Source organism: Haliotis cracherodii, unplaced genomic scaffold (assembly GCF_022045235.1).
Source record: "Haliotis cracherodii isolate W230 unplaced genomic scaffold, xgHalCrac1.p SCAF_16, whole genome shotgun sequence".
NCBI lineage: Eukaryota > Metazoa > Mollusca > Gastropoda > Lepetellida > Haliotidae > Haliotis > Haliotis cracherodii.
Window position 1 is genome coordinate 5,353,090 of NW_027266271.1, and position 14,829 is coordinate 5,367,918.

The window sequence follows — 14,829 nt, forward strand, 5'->3', positions numbered from 1 at the left end:
GCAAAAGTACTGCTCATGATTTGTGAATAAACAACTTCTGTTCATGAAGAAGACAGATGCAAACTATGCCTGCCCATGTGAGCCCACACTACATGTTCTACCAGCTGATAGAACCCGTGACAACTACCATGGTCAGTCAAGTACACAAATAGGGGCAGTAAACTCTCCATCTCAATCTTGTGGGTGTCTCTTACAAAATCACTGATATGGCAATAAGTGTCCAATTAACGCAGATGGAATTTCTCCATCCACTCACTCTGGTGGGCAGGATGGTTAAAAAGCAGTTCCCAGAACAACATTATGTTTAATCATCTGACATTTAAGAAATGCCACTGCAATCAAATTGCTTGAAAGTAGAAAAACAGCATTATATTCTGAAAACATCTTTTCGACTTGTTCCACCTGATATTCCTTTCCAGCGGTCAATACATTTTAAAGTGTTTGCATATTTGTTTTTTGTTTTTTTGTTGTTTAATGCTACACTCAGAAATAGTCCAGCTACATGATGGCAGTCTGTAAATAATCAAGTCAGGGCCAGACAATCCAGTGATTGGCATCATCAGCATCGATTCGTGCAATCGGGATATGATGATATATGCATCAACCAAGTCAGTGAGCCTGACCACCCGATCCCGTAAGTTGCCACTCATGACAAACATAGACACCTTTTATTTCAAGCATGGGTTGCTGAAGACCTATTCTATCCCGGATCTTCGCGGGCCAGATTTTAAAGTGCTATATGCTGTGCACATGCTATCATGTATATGTTTGCGCATTCCATCTTATATCAGAAACTTCCTGTGACATCATCTGTTGGTTTGGGAGGTTTCTCATAATCCAAATAACCTTCTAAGGACTATTGCTGGGTTAACTTGTGCTCATCTTAACAATCAAACAGAAACCTGTACCTGCACTGAAGTGCATGTTTACAAATGTTACAACATAACCTGTTTCTTCTCTGTCTGTTCAAACCATGAACCTTCAACATAGTTAGCTGTCATACCTGAATTATTTTATCTGAAAATAATTCCTGATTTTGGGATTCAAACCAGTATACTGCATGACTTTTCTGAGCTAACAACTAAATCAGCCATTGAGGCTGTATGTTTCATAGGAATCATCGGTTTTCAAAGTCATGCTTTGGAATGATCATTATCCTCTATCGGAATATGTAACAAAATATGTTTGTTCTTGTAGATAGGCTATCTACATCGGAATAATGTGCAAAGATACCAATTGTCTTCAAAAGTTATTAAAGTTTCTACTCATCGTAATGCTGCATGTCCTAAATTAACTAGGCACCGGTTGTGTCCACTGTTATATAAGGACAAACAATGAAGTATTTGTATTCTCTCTATATCTGATGTATTTGTTCAATGTATCTTGACATGTTTTACATACTGTACATGTTGCTATTTGTTTCTCCCTAGCCCACTGTAGCATGCCCCTACTCACATTGTCTCTTGTAGTCATTGCTGTCCTGCATGAAGCTCACAGGAGGTTTCAGTTGTGGGTTGATGTCTTCCCAGTCAATCGTGTTCTCATAACAGAGCAGGTTGTTGTTCTGGAAGAATACTTTCCCTGCAAGGATTTCTGCACAACAGAAACATACAAAGAATTTTAGTTCCATACACATGCAGGAAGGTGAATTTGTAACATGATAGCTTTCTAGCACATACAATTGCAGATGGAAAGTACTGGTATTAATTTTGCTTTCAAAAGATTCATAGAAGTCATGAAACCTTCATTTCAGTGTGTGTGTGTGTGTGTGTGTGTGTGTGTGTGTGTGTGTGTGTGTGTGTGTCTGTCTGTCTGTCTGTGCATGTGAATGCGTGCATGTTCTCTTGATGCTTGGACTCACCTGAGAGTGATGAGAATCGAAGTTCCCGCAATCCTATTGTAGAGGAATTTGGGAAGTGGTTAAGTGCAACAAATAAGCTGTAGGATTGCCTTTCATAATGAAACAGCGTCTTTCCTCGAATGATTCTCAGATTGGTCAATGGAATATAGTTTGCATAAACTGCCACAATCAGAATATAGCCAGTCACTTCTTTTATGTCCTTCAAAAAAGAAAAATCATAATTTCCGGTTGTATTCTCAAGAAACACAAGTTCTAAGTTGCCAGCCACATATGTGCAGTTTGTGTAGGAGTCCTTGTATCTTTGGTAGCGGAAACTGGCTTGTCCTCGAGCTACAATTCCTTGTGATGTTCCTGTGCACACTGAAACAAAACAGCATCCAGTTAGTCGCCACATCAGACAGGTAGACATGTACACGGTGACACTACTGCCGACACAACCATTATCATTCAATCCATCCTTCAAATTATGGTGAAAATAACAACCTGTCTTATGTTTGTACAATATTTCAGTGGCTTGTAAATAATTGAGCCTGGTCCAGACAAAACAGTAGGGTACATAATGAACAATGTCGCAAACCATCAGGGTATGATGGAACACCAAGGCAGACAGATGTCTGTCACTGCCTCTATCAGGTCAAGCGTGAACCCCACTATTTCAAACGCCTACATCTGCCCCTGCTGTCCTATGAACTACACCACTGAGCGTCACCATCCATTCCAACTTAGTTGACAAGCAACAGACATATAACAGTGGCAATACTAGCACCATAAAACAATCAATAAAGCTATGTCAGTGAAAATACCTTCTAAAGTTAAGGAAAATTAGAACCACACTTCTCTGAAGCTCACCTGAATTATGAAAAAATGATGGAGGTTATATTTAAAATTGAAGCAGAATTCTGAGAGCATATATTACACACACCATACATGGGATCATTCTGACAAAGTTTAAGCTCTGTAGGCCTTGTATTTACAGAGGACATGTCGTAGTACACGGGTAACCGAATGTCAAATGTTAGAGCATGTGCAAAAAAATATATTGTGTTATTCCTCATACCACATGCTTCTTATTTATCAAATTTATGCAGTAAAGGGCAAAAATGACATTTTCAATATTGCTGCGATGGCCACCATGCTTAAAATGGGATCAGATTCAGTCATGTGAGCTATAGATTAGCACTATGGTAAGCTGCGTAAGAGGAAAATACAGAATTCTTATCCAATGTCTTCCTCTTCACATACGGGGTACAATGCTAAAGGGCAAGAGTGACATTTTCAAAATTCCTGCGAAGGCCACCATGATGATTGGAAATAAATCCTGTTTGATCTTTTTCTTGTCAGTGATTTCAAAAATCATTTACTGACTAAAAGACACATTTTCATTGTTTAAATGCATAAAGCATATGGACCCTATCTTATTTTTGAGGTGGTTCATGATAATCCATCATACAATCATGTTATTGAACTCACTGTCTCCCCGCCAGTGCCACACCTATTTGTGCTACTTGTGACTTGATTGAATTTGACTGTTTGGCCAACTGTAATGTGTTCTCTACATGATATACTCTGCTTCTCGACTGCCCCCATTTCATCAATACTGCTCCCATCCTCCCACTTTACCCAGCAATAACACAAAGTCAATACTTCGGTCATAACTACCATCTTTACAGGAACACTGTTAGCTCAAGCACTTGCCTTTAATAACCCTTGACAGATCACTGACATAGCAAATCTATATTCCTCACATCAGCAGAGTCAAAGGCAAGAGGAGCCCAAAAGGTTGTTTCCCATTTGTGTATGAGTAATCCAAATGTTGGTTCATATCAGCATAAACCCAATTACATATTCAGTTGTGTGTACGTGGCATTGCTAGAGATTTACTGATGATAATTAATGTTACGAGTTGAAGTCACATCTATGTGTGTTATGTGTACAGTCCTACAGTAATCTGTATTAGTGTTGATCTGTATCAGTATACCGGCCACTGGTTGTCCATAGGGCTCCTGCATATTGACAGATTGACAGATCGTGATGAGACCTTAGCTCTGTCTGTGGGATTATGTATAGACCACTGAGGTGTTATTGGAGGGGCAAATACATACAGACAACTGAAATTACTTTAAGAGTGAAACAGTTCTCAGTCATTAAATACTAGAATCACAAAAATCATCAATATGAAGCAATCACTTAAAAAGTGTTTGCAAACACAGAAGTAGCCTCCTTGAGGCCATTTAAATGGTGTGGCTAGATATCATATCATATTCTCATATGACATACCACAGACATTTCCAGTCAGATATCATTATATACCACATGTATAATCATACCAGCATGAATGATTGTTTTGAAAAATAAATATACCAGTATTTTCTAAACGTATTGTGATACATATTCATTAGCATTTCAAATCATGGTATACCGGTAATACCATGCACCGCTACACTAAAGGAGATCTATTGAAAGTATTCCCATCTACAGTTGCTATAAAATGACAGCACATGCAAAAGTGTAATCAGCTTGTCAATGATTCCTGATCATAAAAAAGTGAACTGGAATTAATGGTCAGTTTATATGAAGCTCTGATCACATGGATTGAAGATAATGGATGATAGATTAGAAAAGCTTCATAAAATGTGATCTAGACAGTGTCATTTCAGGGCAATGATATGATAATGCCTGTGGCGGCTTCTGAAAGAAACTAACAGAATAATAAATTCTTGAAAACTGGAGCAAACACAGCTACAAAATCAGGATTGTTTGACATGGAGAAATATGTGCCACTTTCCACACCACATATCTCATTGACATGCTTCTAATAGGAGAGTGCTAATTGTCCTGACAAGAGAATGGCAGTTAACTCCTTTTACCTCTTCAAATACTATTTTCCAACACCTGATTATAAGCTTAACCTCTAATGTGTTGAGGATGTGTTGATTCCTACCGCCTGCAAGTACAAAGCTTGCCAATATGGCTGCCAGATGTCAGCGGAGAACGAGGAAGCAAGGACTTCCTCTACTGTGAGAGGCAGTCTTGAGGAAAATAGTAGCAGTATTAAACATGTGGGTTAGTGTCAAATGTGGTGAAGGTTTGAAACAGAAGTTGGTGTTTATTTACATAAAATTCCAAAAACATCACTAAATGCTGGTCTTGTCAGAAGCAGTATGGAAATAATATACACAATGTGAAGGTCAACCTTCTATGACCACCGTTCTACAGAAACCAAGTGCAGAATGTCCAATATCATTGCCAGTTCATTTTTGGGAAAAGAATTCTCCTGAAATAACTTACAAGTTCATCATGTTTGGGATAGGGGCGCTTTCGCCAAACCAAATAAATGTTTCTGCATTTCAGTAGCATATATTGCCCATGTCATAACAAATATTTTTGCAATTTTTTATTTCCATTATAATCAGACACACAGATGTTACATTCCATGGCTGAGAATATTATAAGTCATGCCTACAGAAATTGCTTAATTAGTTTCAGATATGTTGACGCTTAAGATGACTCGAAGTACCTGCAGATGTCTCAATAAGAATTGACTGTATAGAAAGTTACACATAATTGGTATACAGATAGACCTTCAGAATGAGGCAGATTATCATACTTTCATAATCCCTGGACTTGTACCAGTACATTAAGGTAAGATCATCCCAGCATTGAGAATAAATCAAGGTATTAACAGATATCGCCACTTTCGGTTGGGAATAATGTACATGTAGCCGGAGGACTGAGATGAATCTGTGACTCGACTACATACTGAACAGCATGACATGACTTTCTCCGATTACCTTTCACTGCAGTAAAACTGTCATGTTTCTGTATTGTTATCCCTAAAACAGAAGATCTTTAAAACTTCTGTTATTTATTTGGATATAATGACACAATGAATCTTCATACAGTTATTACAATGAACCATACCCAATGCTATACTAATATCAACTCCTGCTACAGCAGGGTGTGCTGTATACATTATGCATTTGCATAAATACATAAATATATCAGTTACATACACGTTTCCTAGAAGACTGAATGTTCTAGGTCTAGCTGGGAGGTATATAGTTTTATTCAGAACCACTTGCTGTCTCTCATCTACTGACAATAATCAATCAGGCGTTTGAACATCCATATACACAACCAATGAAGACCAATACTGATCTACTCTACTCTTTTAAGGTATACCTCTCCCCCTCCCCATCAAACACATCAATGTTGATGCGTATGTGTAATCAACTGAACAATATGGTCAATCATGTAAGAAACTCGGGGCCAGGTAGATGGACTGACCAACTAAACATTTCAATCTTTCATATGACATACTGTGACTCAAGCTTGTCAAATGTTGCTGCTAATTATAAATGTAGATCTAAAGAGATGATAATTCATCATACTATGAAGACTTTAAGACGTTATTTCAGTGTTGTAAGATAAGTATTTATCACCAAAAGGGCATGAAAGGCCACTATAGCAGGTTTGATTTCCTAAATAATTCATGGGCCTCTACATTCTACAAAATTTGGATTCATACACACTTTGCACTCATAATGTTGACACATGCACAAAGCATCAGTTCGTCAACAGTTAATCGTTGGCAATCAACTGAACACAAGACTCGTTCCCATTCATTCAGTCTCTGCATGCCTTCCACTTTCATGATGCTCCTGGCTATGGACTTATGTATAAGGTATTTGGTCCATCGATACAGCTATGATCGGGATCACATTTTACTGTACGTATCACCTCAAGGGTTTGTGGACAATTTTAATCATCTAGTATAATGTTTTATTTCCACTTTTGATTTAATTAAATCAGAAGAGGAAGACTTGAAATCTTCATGCAAATAGGATACCAGTTTCATCCAAAGCATGTCAAACAAAACAATGGTCTAAAATAATTAAAATCAGTCATGCATTACATATTTGGAAAAGTATGTCACCCAAACAATCACTTTATCATTCACTATCGTAGGGCCTCAGTCTGTATACAACACATCAACTTCAATCACAGTAACCGAGTCACCATCAGTGCTATGCTGCCAACTGGCTAACACCACTGTCAGCCTTACTATGGTACGTTTCAGTATACAGAAATAGACCCAACCCAAAATCAGAATAGAGAACAATACCCTGTACCCTAAATGGTAGATGAGTCCCTATTCTTCAACCTGTAAACAAAACCATGTGGGATACATTTGGGACGTACTGTGATAGAGGGCTAGATATACACATGTGGCATACATTTGGGACTGTGATAGAGGGCTAGATATACACATGTGGCATACATTTGGGACTGTGATAGAGGGCTAGATATACACATGTGGCATACATTTGGGACTGTGATAGAGGGCTAGATATAAACATGGAGGACACAGATGGGACTCTGATAGAGGGCTAGACATAAACATGGAGGACACAGATGGGACTCTGATAGAGGGCTAGACATAAACATGGAGGACACAGATGGGACTCTGATAGAGGGCTAGATATAAACAAGGAGGACACAGATGGGACTGTGATAGAGGGCTAGATATAAACATGGAGGACACAGATGGGACTCTGATAGAGAGCTAGACATAAACATGGAGGACACAGATGGGACAGTAACAGAATATGTTTTGATGAACTCAATTACTAAAAGTTCCCCTGAAATGCAGAGAAAAGAAAGGTTAACCATTTGGGATAAAATTCTTTTACCAGAAATGGTATACATCATGCACACATTCACACTGGATTCAAATTCCAATTTAATCTCTGATAGACAATTATTGCCCTTGAGTGTAAACTACACCCCATAGCACCCTCAGACATGATAAGATGAACAAGTGATCTATGCATTGTGTCCTTTACAAATCTGCGACCACACACATGGACAAGTGCCATATTAAAAACATGCATTCCTGGGCCAGTGCCAATGGGCTATTTTCACACATCAGCCTAGATTAGCTAGCCTGGGCTGCATGTCACTGGTCTAATGTTTCCGACAATGATACAAGATCATTCATTATCTGCCACACATCTGCTTTCATGCTTGTGTTCTGGCCTTGTTTATTTGATATCTGTATCTGTGATGCAAGGAACATAGCCCTGTCAATCAAGAGGTGCCAAGGCTGAGATTACCTCCCCTCGTTTTAATACAAAAGTCACAACAAAACATTGAGGTCAAAGTTGTCAGATAACAGCCCACCAAGTGTGTCTGTGCGTTTTTAAATGACAACTACAAACATCCTTCAGACTGAAAAAAAGCTGATATGAAAGAAGAAAATAGATCTATAGTCTATGTGTTGCACAACCATCATATTCAGTTGAAACTATCTAAAAAATCCAGTGCCTGAAACAAGGTAAAAACATGGTATAAACATACATAGAAAGCTCTTTGCATTGCATGCAAAAACTGAAGCAGTCCTGTCCCCATCCCCATCCCTTTACAATCAGATACATGTATCAAGCTCATGAACCACTTTGACTTGGCCATAGCAGGTGAAAGTTGGCCTCACACATACCTCAAGCTACCTTAAGAACAATGTAATGCACACTTCTGGTTCAATAAGATCACTTCCAGTTTGGTAGCATTATGCAGATGGCTGTTTCAATGAATGCTCGTTCCACCCTTGACAAGGGGCGGTCGGGTAGCCAAGTGGTTTAAGCGTTTGCTCGTCACACCGAAGATCCGGGTTCGATTCCCGACATGGGTAAAATGTGTGAAGCCGAATTTCTGGTATCCCCTGCCGTGATATTGCTAAAAGCGGCGTAAAACCATACTCACTCACTCATTCCACCCGTGACAAACAGGTCTGGTTGTTGATGAAATATAGTGATAGCTAAATAGACAGATTTTTTATTCATGCACCGATTGTCTTTAAATGTAATATCCAGTCATGTATGACTGTTAAATAATCTCATACCAACTTTGACTGGAGTAGGTCCAGTAGTTTTTCAGATATTGTAGTAAACGTCGGTACCTTAAATTACCTTCCAGACTATACCTTAATAACAAATTATAAGCACTTCTGGTCTAAAGACTTTGACCATTAAGATTAAGATTATAAATAAGTGTGTATCACTCCCTGGAGTTAATTTTTTTGTGAAATTCCAAAAATAAATGCTCAAGATTCTGTGCATAATAGTTGTGGCACGATGCACCGATGCATCGGTGGATCGCGATTTCTTACTTCTCGATACAAGTATCAAGCATAATCGCACGCTAAGTAAAAAGTATTAATTCTTACCTTAAATGTATTCTTTAATAAAGGTTACACCAAACTCTAATTACAAATGAAAATGATAAGTGAAAACGTACGTAATTTCATCCATTGTGCCATACTTGACACTGCCAACAGTAAATTGTTAGTGCGCCAGGTATTTTGCTTACGCACCACAGATAAGAACATGTGCAAGTATCGTGATACGCATCGTATCATGAGCATGGTATCATGATGTGTATCGAATCGCACAGTTGGTGTATCGTCCCAGCCCTGGTGCACACACAAGCTTTTTGAGACATCTACTTCCAGGCAAGCGGCCTCAACCTGCAAACTATGGTTGCATTACAAATATAAAGTTTCTATAACTTAGAAATGTTCCTGAAAGAAACTCTTTATGAGTATTTTCAGGAATTAATGTTTGTTTGTTTGCTTGTTGTTTAATGCAACACTCAGAAATATTCCAGCTATGTGACGGTGGTCTGTAATTAATCAAGTCTGGACCAGACAATCCAGTGATTGACATCTTGAGCATTGATCTACGACCAACCATCAGCGAGCCTGATCACCCGGTCCTCTTAGTCGCCTCTTACGACAAGTATAGTAGTCGCCTTTTACAGCAAACATGAATGACTGTGAAAGAGACCGTCACAATTTCCACAATCATCATGATCATGACAAATGATAGGTGGTGAGTTAGTTCCCCTTTGTTCATCCTAAATGAATGCAAAATCCTTTGATATTTCATGAACTAATCTGAAACTTCATAAAATTTGAACTATGTTTCATAATTTTACCTTGACCTCAAATGAAGGTCTCCCAAAAGTTGATGCAACTGAGACGCAACCTTAGAGATCACATACAATAACTTTCATTGTTAATACTCAAATTATCTTGTACACAATCTTTTCATCCGATCACATATGCAAGAACATTCCTTTTGCAAACTTAGGTGATTTCATTACAATGATGTCTCAATATCACACTGCGAATTGTTTCTAAATGGAAGTAAAATTTAAGGCAATATATTTTTCATGAATTAATCTGGAATTTCATAGTTTATAGATCGCCACAATGGTCAGGTGGTAGAGTGTCTGTCTGGAGAGAGAAATCCAGATCAGTCATACTAAAAGACGTTAAAAGGTGGTACTTATTGTTACCCTTCCTGCTGCCTTAGCATTAGGGGCTGAAACAAGGACTGGTTAGCTTGGAGTCAATATACTGTGTCTGAGTGGGGTTTTCATGTTTAACTGCAGCAAGGTATCTATCTCAGTGGGTTAGCACTATAAAATTGGCAACAGTGCGGACTAGTACAAGCAACTCAACACCCTCACACAAGCTTGCACGTCGCTATATAAGTTCAACAATCATGAAAGTGAAGTTAAACTTGATTTCACCTCACCTCATAGTTCATTATTTGATTTCGTGAGTGAATGACATTCAAACTGACTTTAATGTACATTTGACATTTATGCATAGAAAGTCAGTTCTAAGTGATTGGAAAATGCATAGATTCCTCACAAATTCATTTGAAATTTGGGGACTAATATGGATCTGCTCAATATCAGATATATAGAGGTTATCACACGAGTGTGTTTGGAGATGGTAAATATCCTGCATTAGGAATAAACATTGTAATTATCGAGCCTTGGTGAGCTAAATACATAGTGTTAATTCCTAATACTGTCATATAATGTTATTCTTCAATTTACGGCTCAAAAATCTCTCTCACAAACATTACCTGCACATTGCAAGTTTCCTGGAATGTGAGCATTAGGACATACTGCGTCAGAGGGTAAGTGATATGTCAGTCGGACAGTGGCAGTAGCCAGTAGAGTTTTAACTGAAACCTGTTTCTTATCCAGTGGCGAAACGACACATACGCAGAACAATTGAGTAAACAAATTGGTCTTACTTGCCTTTCGCATCAATCCATCTGTCTGTCCGATAGAGTAACTGCCCTTTATCAAACCCTAGTCACATGAATGACAAGGGTGATGCCATGTTTGTTTGTAAACACTGAAAGTAGTCCCTCTTTGACCTTTGATATTTGGATATTCTCTATCCACATATGACCCAAACGGATATTGTATTTATCTGTTGGCTTTATCTTGCTGAGAAACCTGCCCATTATATGATAAACAGGGATACCATGATTTGACACTTAATACGACATGGTAGCATTCTCAAAAGAGTAAATTGGAGTGTTGTAGCCTTTTATGATCGGTCACACGAACATGTGGTTCAATACTGTCTGCTTTCGAGTCAGACCTAAACATAATGGTGATCCAATACTTTTATTACTTTCACATTGTGATATACAATATTGTAATGCTGACAGGCAGTCCAACTATACCCTCACCCTATATAACATATCCAAAGTGTGGTATTGAATACATACATGAGGTTCAGAGTACAAGTTTTATATGCACTCATGAATATCATGGATATTATTTCGTAACATATGTATAATTTTCATAAAATACTACTCTCTTATACCCTCTCTCTGTACAGAAAGTGTGTGAGACACAGCTAGCTCCTCTCTGTACAGGAAGTGGGTGATTCCAAGCAAACTCCTCTCTCTGTACAGGAAGTGGGTGAGACCAAGCAAACTCCTCCTCTCTGTACAAGAAGTGGGTGAGACCAAGCAAACTCCTCCTCTCTGTACAGGAAGTGGGTGAGACCAAGCAAACTCCTCTCTCTGTACAGGAAGTGGGTGAGACCAAGCAAACTCCTCCTCTCTGTACAGGAAGTGGGTGAGAACAAGCAAACTCCTCCTTCTGCACAGGAAGTGGGTGAGAACAAGCAAACTCCTCCTCTCTGTACAGGAAGTGGGTGAGACCAAGCAAACTCCTCCTCTCTGTACAGGAAGTGGGTGAGACCAAGCAAACTCCTCCTCTCTGTACAGGAAGTGGGTGAGAACAAGCAAACTCCTCCTCTCTGTACAAGAAGTGGGTGAGACCAAGCAAACTCCTCCTCTCTGTACAGGAAGTGGGTGAGACCAAGCAAACTCCTCTCTCTGTACAGGAAGTGGGTGAGACCAAGCAAACTCCTCCTCTCTGTACAGGAAGTGGGTGAGAACAAGCAAACTCCTCCTTCTGCACAGGAAGTGGGTGAGACCAAGCTAGCTCCCATTTCTGTACAAGAAGTGTGCGAGACCAAGCAAGCTCCTATCTGCACAGGAGGTGGGTGTGACCAAGCTAGCTCCTATCTGCACAGTAGGTGGGTGAGACCCAGCTAGCTCCTCTCTGTACAAGAAGTGTGTGGGACGCAGCTAGCTCTTCTCTCTGAACAGGAAGTGCGTGAGAACCGGGTAGCTCTTCTCTCTGTACAGGAAGTGTGTGAGACCAGGCTAGCTCCTATCTCTGTACAGGAAGTGTGTGAGACCTGGCTAGCTCCTCTCTGTACAGGAAGTGTGTGAGACCCAGCTAGCTCCTATCTCTGTACAGGAAGTGTGTGAGACCTGGCTAGCTCCTCTCTCTGTACAGGAAGTGTGTGAGACCCAGCTAGCTCCTATCTCTGTACAGGAAGTGTGTGAGACCTGGCTAGCTCCTCTCTGTACAGGAAGTGTGTGAGACCTGGCTAGCTCTTCTATCTGTACAGGAAGTGCGTAAGACCCAGCTAGCTCATATCTCTGTACAGGAAGTGTGTGAGACCTGGCTAGCTCCTCTCTCTGTACAGGAAGTGTGTGAGACCTGGCTAGCTCTTCTATCTGTACAGGAAGTGTGTGAGACCCAGCTAGCTCCTATCTCTGTACAGGAAGTGTGTGAGACCTGGCTAGCTCCTCTCTCTGTACAGGAAGTGTGTGAGACCTGGCTAGCTCCTCTCTGTACAGGAAGTGTGTGAGACCCGGCTAGCTCTTCTATCTGTACAGGAAGTGTGTGAGACCTGGCTAGCTCTTCTATCTGTACAGGAAGTGTGTGAGACCAGGCTAGCTCTTCTCTCTGTACAGGAAGTGCATGAGACCCGGCTTGCTCTTCTCTCTGTACAGGAAGTGTGTGAGACCCGGCTAGCTCTTCTATCTGTACAGGAAGTGTGTGAGACCCGGGTAGCTCTTCTCTCTGTACAGGAAGTGCGTGAGACCTGGCTAGCTCTTCTATCTGTACAGGAAGTGTGTGAGACCTGGCTAGCTCTTCTCTTTGTACAAGAAGTGTGTGAGACCTGGCTTGCTCTTCTATCTGTACAGGAAGTGTGTGAGACCCGGCTTGCTCTTCTATCTGTACAGGAAGTGCGTGAGACACGGGTAGCTCTTCTATCTGTACAGGAAGTGCGTGAGACCCGGGTAGCTCTTCTATCTGTACAGGAAGTGCGTGAGACCCGGCTAGCTCTTCTCCCTGTACAGGAAGTGCGTGAGAACCAGGCAGCTCTTCTCTCTGTACAGGAAGTGTGTGAGACCTGGCTAGCTCCTATCTCTGTACAGGAAGTGTGTGAGACCTGGCTAGCTCTTCTCTGCACAGGAAGTGTGTGAGACCTGGCTAGCTCCTCTCTGTACAGGAAGTGTGTGAGACCCGGCTAGCTCCTATCTCTTTACAGGAAGTGTGTGAGACCTGGCTAGCTCCTCTCTCTGTACAGGAAGTGTGTGAGACCTGGCTAGCTCCTCTCTGTACAGGAAGTGTGTGAGACCTGGCTAGCTCTTCTATCTGTACAGGAAGTGCGTGAGACCCGGGTAGCACTTCTCTCTCTACAGGAAGTGCGTGAGACCCGGGTAGCTCTTCTATCTGTACAGGAAGTGCGTGAGACCCGGCTAGCTCTTCTCTCTGTACAGGAAGTGTGTGAGACCTGGCTAGCTCCTATCTCTGTACAGGAAGTGTGTGAGACCTGGCTAGCTCCTCTCTGCACAGGAAGTGTGTGAGACCTGGCTAGCTCCTATCTCTGTACAGGAAGTGCATGAGACACGGCTAGCTCCTATCTCTGTACAGGAAGAGTGTGAGACCTGGCTAGCTCTTCTCTCTGTACAGGAAGTGTGTGAGACCTGGCTAGCTCCTCTCTGTACAGGAAGTGTGTGAGACCCGGCTAGCTCTTCTCTCTGTACAGGAAGTGTGTGAGACCTGGCTAGCTCCTATCTCTGTACAGGAAGTGTGTGAGACCTGGCTAGCTCCTCTCTGCACAGGAAGTGTGTGAGACCTGGCTAGCTCCTATCTCTGTACAGGAAGTGCATGAGACACGGCTAGCTCCTATCTCTGTACAGGAAGTGTGTGAGACCTGGCTAGCTCTTCTCTTTGTACAAGAAGTGTGTGAGACCTGGCTAGCTCCTCTCTCTCATCCACAATAGTGACAGGACAGATCCTAATTGTCCAATAAACCAGCATTTATTACAATGACAGGGTTATCATATTACACTAAGTTAATAGTGAGGTCCGCCCCTCATGAAATAAACACCTGTCCCTGCTGTGAAGATAAGCCATGTTTACTATTGCGATTAGTCATGCGTTTACTAAGACGAAGAGGCAGTCAAAACAAACATCAAATGTTATATACATGCAAATAAATCCACAGACCACTCAATTAAATTCAGATCTGATTTGATTTTGTAAAGGATCTTTTCATGATTTGAAAATATTATCATTTTACATGAAAATGAAAGAGTCACGAGGAGAGGATTGTGCATGTAATATACCCTAAGTTACCGTTTCCCAATGACATGTGGCCATAACTTTTATTTAGAAATGTGATTTCAAACTTTAAGAAAAAACACATTCTTCATTTTCTTTCTAGAAGAGCAAAAACAATTTATCTAATTGAAAGAATGTATATTTTAGAAGTTAGTAAA

At 40.6% G+C, this 14,829-nt stretch overlaps 1 protein-coding gene across 3 annotated transcripts in view; it reads right to left on the reverse strand.

Moving 5' to 3' along the window:
- Positions 1-14,829, reverse strand: part of LOC139463746 (epidermal growth factor receptor-like) — a 266,464-nt gene that overhangs the window by 81,085 nt on the left and 170,550 nt on the right. For all 3 annotated transcript variants that reach the window (XM_071245009.1, XM_071245008.1, XM_071245007.1), the window contains exons 2-3: positions 1,862-2,221; positions 1,456-1,593 (exon numbers count right to left, since the gene is read on the reverse strand). In XM_071245009.1, coding sequence (XP_071101110.1) covers positions 1,456-1,593; positions 1,862-2,221 — 498 coding nt within the window. The remainder of the gene's footprint in view (positions 1-1,455; positions 1,594-1,861; positions 2,222-14,829) is intronic.